The sequence below is a fragment of the Vigna unguiculata genome, chromosome 4, assembly GCF_004118075.2.
Source record: "Vigna unguiculata cultivar IT97K-499-35 chromosome 4, ASM411807v1, whole genome shotgun sequence".
In the NCBI taxonomy this organism is placed as follows: domain Eukaryota; kingdom Viridiplantae; phylum Streptophyta; class Magnoliopsida; order Fabales; family Fabaceae; genus Vigna; species Vigna unguiculata.
In genome coordinates this window covers 33,926,452-33,930,689 of record NC_040282.1, presented here as the reverse complement: position 1 = coordinate 33,930,689, position 4,238 = coordinate 33,926,452, and the positions used below count along the sequence as shown (strand labels likewise).

The window sequence follows — 4,238 nt, the reverse complement described above, 5'->3', positions numbered from 1 at the left end:
TGTAATTGTCACTATATTTTTTTAATTTTTAAACTTACTTGCAGTTAAAATTGTCGTTAAATCTTTTAAATTCTTAAAATTAATTTTGATTACAAGTGTCACAAACATTTTGAAGTTCCTAAATTTAGCGGCGGTTACAACCGCCGCCAAGTATTTAATATATTTTTAAAAAATTAATTTAGAGACAGTTAATACTGTCTTTAACAAATTTAGTGGCGGTTGTCCCAGTAGTTATAATAAACCGACATTAGTATGGTTTTGTGACACTAAATTTTGTGACAATTAATTGATTGACAAAAGAGAAAATAGTGATGATTCTAATCACCACTAAATAATAATTACAATACTTAATAATAATTATTATTATAATATTAATAATAATAGTTAAATATAAAACATTTCAAGAATAATATTATTGAAAAATAATACAACATCTATTTATTTTATTATAATATAATATTTAAATTAAAACCATTTTCAACCATTGACATTGTATTTTAACTTAGTTATACCTATTAACTTCTTTTATTAAAATACTAATCATCTGAATTCTATTTTAAATTAAATTCAACTAATAAAATTTTATTTTATAATAATTCAAATTATAGGGACAAAATTGTAATCTTACATCTTAATCTATTGAAAAAAAATTATGTTTATTATTATCCATCAAATCATTCATAAACTTTTATCAACTTTACCTTCAAATCTCTTCATTTATCTCCTAAAACAAATAACATCACAGTACTTTCTTCATATTTTCTTCATCACCTCAAATTTATCCATTCACTCTCTCAAATCATCTCTTAATCCAAACACATCCTTAAAGATGAGTATTGTACTATATGTCCCCTCGGTCAAGCGGCCAAATCCAATTCTTGGGCGCATAGGCCAATGTTGGAAAACTACTACACCGAACGGTCGAACAGCCTAAGATTAAGTTGCAGAACCACCGGCGGTTCGACTCAATCAACCAGCCAAGCGATCATTAAACTATAAGACCATCGGTCGAACGGATCACGAATAAACTATAAGACTCTCGGTCAAACGGTTAAACAAGTAAGTCATGAGCCAATCATGTTCATGCCCACCGGTCCATCGGTAGCATCTGGTCAAGCGACACGAACCCTCAATGGCATACCGGTCGAGCGAACAAGTACGTGTAGTACCTGACTATAACACAACCAATGAACCAACCCTCGGTCGATCAATCTCTTTAGACTTCTGGAGTCCCTCGCATGTTTCTGTCGGTCGGCCAGACGTTCATGAAAGGCTTCATTTATCGAAAACATCATAACTAACCCGGCCAAGCGGCCATCGGTCGCACTAATCAGACAGCCAATCAGTCGAGTTAATTAACGTTAAACAAGTCAATAATCTTGATTAAAAGATCATTGGGCCGTCATTAAGGAACCCTAATCACAGGCCCACATAGAAAACTATAAATAGGGCCCAAAGGTAGGTTGGTAAGGATCTTAATTTCGCATTTATTACAACAGATATTCTTATACACCGATCGGTCCTTTCTGACTTAAGCATCGGAGTACTTTAGACAGGTACCCCGATCGTCTCCCCAACCGATCGAGCTAAGGAGTGGATTTTGCTGAAGTTACAGGAGTGGAGAAAGGCAGCGCAAGTCGAAGAGGTTCTTTTAGTAGGCTCTTGGCCCCTACCCCGAAACATTTTGGCGCCCACCGTGGGGCCGATCAGTCTCCTTTGAGAATATACCCATATGGTAACCACGAGGAATCGAAACAGCAATATGGACGGAGGAAGAATAGCAGATGATCAGGCGGACACCAGAGAGATGATAAGGGTGATGCAGTAGAGGATGGATGAGATGCAGAGGAATTATGAAGCGCAGATGCAGATTTTACGTGAGGAGAATGCCATCCTAAGGCAGAAGGAAGAAGGAATCCCATCGACCCCTACGGTACCCGACCCGAACAGGTTAAGTCGGGTACAGCAACATCGGGATGCCGAACGAGTGGAGAGTCGTCTTCCACCCACAGGGCACGAGCAATCACAGCCAGGCCGGGCTGAAAAGACACAGGCTTCAAGGGAAAATCCGTCACGCACGGTGGCAGAGAGCTCAGGAGCGAATGATGGGAGCCGCCTAGTGCGTCAACCGATCCTCGTATCGGGATCCTCCCCCCTTACGTCGTATATTCTGGAGAAGCCGCTACCGGAGAAGTGGAAAATGTCGACATTTGACAAGTACGACGGCACGACCGACCCAGACAATCACATGCGGGTCTTCATGCATCAGATGATGTTTCACGCCGTCAGCGACCCCATCTGGTGCCGAGTCTTCTCAACTTCGTTGACTGGGGAGGCGTTGGAGTGGTTCTCCGAGCTGCCGGCCGGTAGTATTGACTCGTTTGCCACTTTGAAGGCGAGGTTCAGCACACAGTTCGCACCTCTGAAACCGGCCATTCTGACGGTCGATAATCTGGTGAACATCCGACAGGAGGATGGGGAATCGCTGAGGAGTTATCTTGATCGGTATAATCGGATGTCGGTCAAGATAAAAGGTTTCAGCGATGAGATCGCGAGACATCACTTCTCTTATGGACTCCAGCCGGGGGTTTTTGCGGACAAGATCAGCCGTAAGAAACCAAAGACGATGGAAGAGATGAGGGAACGTGCGGCCAAATTCATACAAATGGAAGATATGCAGGAGTTTAGGGTAAAGAAGAGGGAGAAGGAGGATGCTGCACTCCCAAAGCCGATCGCGCCTAGACCGGGCAAACCCGTAGCCCGACCCACCGAAAGGAAGCCACCAAAGTTCACAACTTATACTCCTCTGGCTGTTCCCCGGGCCAGGATCCTGCAAGAGGCCTTCAGCGCCGATTCGCTCCCGGCAGTGAGGAAGAAACACCCCCCGCCCGAGGCTGACGGTAGTAAACACTGCCAATACCATCGCACGATCGGGCATACCACCGAAGAGTGCCACACGCTCCGTGACAAAATAGAAGATCTCATCCGGCAAGGGCACTTGAAGAAATACATCCGGCAAGATCGTCCCCCGCAGAGCCCGGTGAGGCACAGAAGTCCCGTAAGAAGAACCACCCCGGCCCGACGGGAGAAGCGGAGGGAGCCCGAACCCGAGAGACGAGGTAGAGGACCGTCTCGGCCGTACAAAAGCCCAAGGAGGAGCCGCAGTCGGAACCGCGATAAACCCCTCAGAGGTTACATCAATACCATCTCCGGAGGTTTCGCCGGAGGAGGATCGAGCTCCGCAGCTCGAAAAAGGCACGTTCGGGCGTTAAAGTCGGTTCATCTGGTCGAGAGGAAGATCCGGTCGATGCCCCCCATCACGTTTACAGACGACGACTTCAAAGCGCCCGACCCAGATCATGACGACCCGATGGTCATCTCAATATAAGTGGCCGAGTACAGGATCGGGAAGGTGTTGGTTGATCAGGGAAGCTCCGTCAACATCTTGTACTGGAAGACTTTCCGGAAGATGAACCTGTCTGAGGACCTGATCGTCCCATATAACGAGCAGATTGTCGGTTTCTCGGGCGAGCGAGTCGACACAAGGGGCTACCTGGACCTTCGTACCAGGATCGACTCAAGGAAGGACGGTCGAGAGGTAAGGGTTAGATTCCTTTTGGTTGAAGCTAACACCTTCTACAATGTGTTGCTAGGGAGACCGTGTATGAACGCCTTCGGAGCGATCGTATCCACCCTGCACCTGGCCATGAAGTTCCCGTCGGACAAGGGGACAATATGCACGGTGCATGCAGATCAACAAGTCGTCAGGCAGTGCTATGCTGCAGGATTGAGGATCAGTCCTTACAGTCGTCCGCGGAAACAACACCGATCGGAGGTAGCAATGACAGACCTAGACCCCCGAATGAACACAGAGGATCGGCTGCAACCAGAAGGAGAGACCAAGGAGATCCTGATCGGAAGCCAACCTGGACAGCTCACGAAGATCGGGGGAGCCCTGAGCGCGGAAGAAGAAGAACTCCTCGGCACAGTGATCCTAGAAAACAAAGATCTGTTCGCATGGTCGAGCGCCGACATATCAGGCGTCCATCCGGACGTGATGTCCCATAAGTTAGCCATCTTCCGGGAAGCCCGCCCGGTCGCTCAGAAGAAAAGAAAGATGGGGGAAGAGAGAAGGAAGACGGTCGAGGAAGAAGTGAGAAAGCTAGAAGGAGCTGGATTCATCAGAGAGATTAAGTATACTACATGGCTGGCGAACGTGGTCATGGTGAAGAAGACGA

The 4,238-nt window shown here is 46.4% G+C and overlaps 1 protein-coding gene across 1 annotated transcript; it reads left to right on the top strand.

Moving 5' to 3' along the window:
• The first annotated feature begins 1,831 nt into the window (after positions 1 to 1,831).
• Positions 1,832 to 3,388, top strand: LOC114180791. Its single transcript, XM_028067082.1, has one exon. The coding sequence runs from the start codon at positions 1,832 to 1,834 to the stop codon at positions 3,386 to 3,388; it is 1,557 nt and encodes a 518-aa protein (XP_027922883.1).
• The last annotated feature ends 850 nt before the right edge of the window (positions 3,389 to 4,238 follow it).

Bases quoted from the DNA above. Each gene is read 5' to 3' on its own strand.
- LOC114180791 (XM_028067082.1), top strand. From the start codon at position 1,832: ATGGATGAGATGCAGAGGAATTATGAAGCGCAGATGCAGATTTTACGT.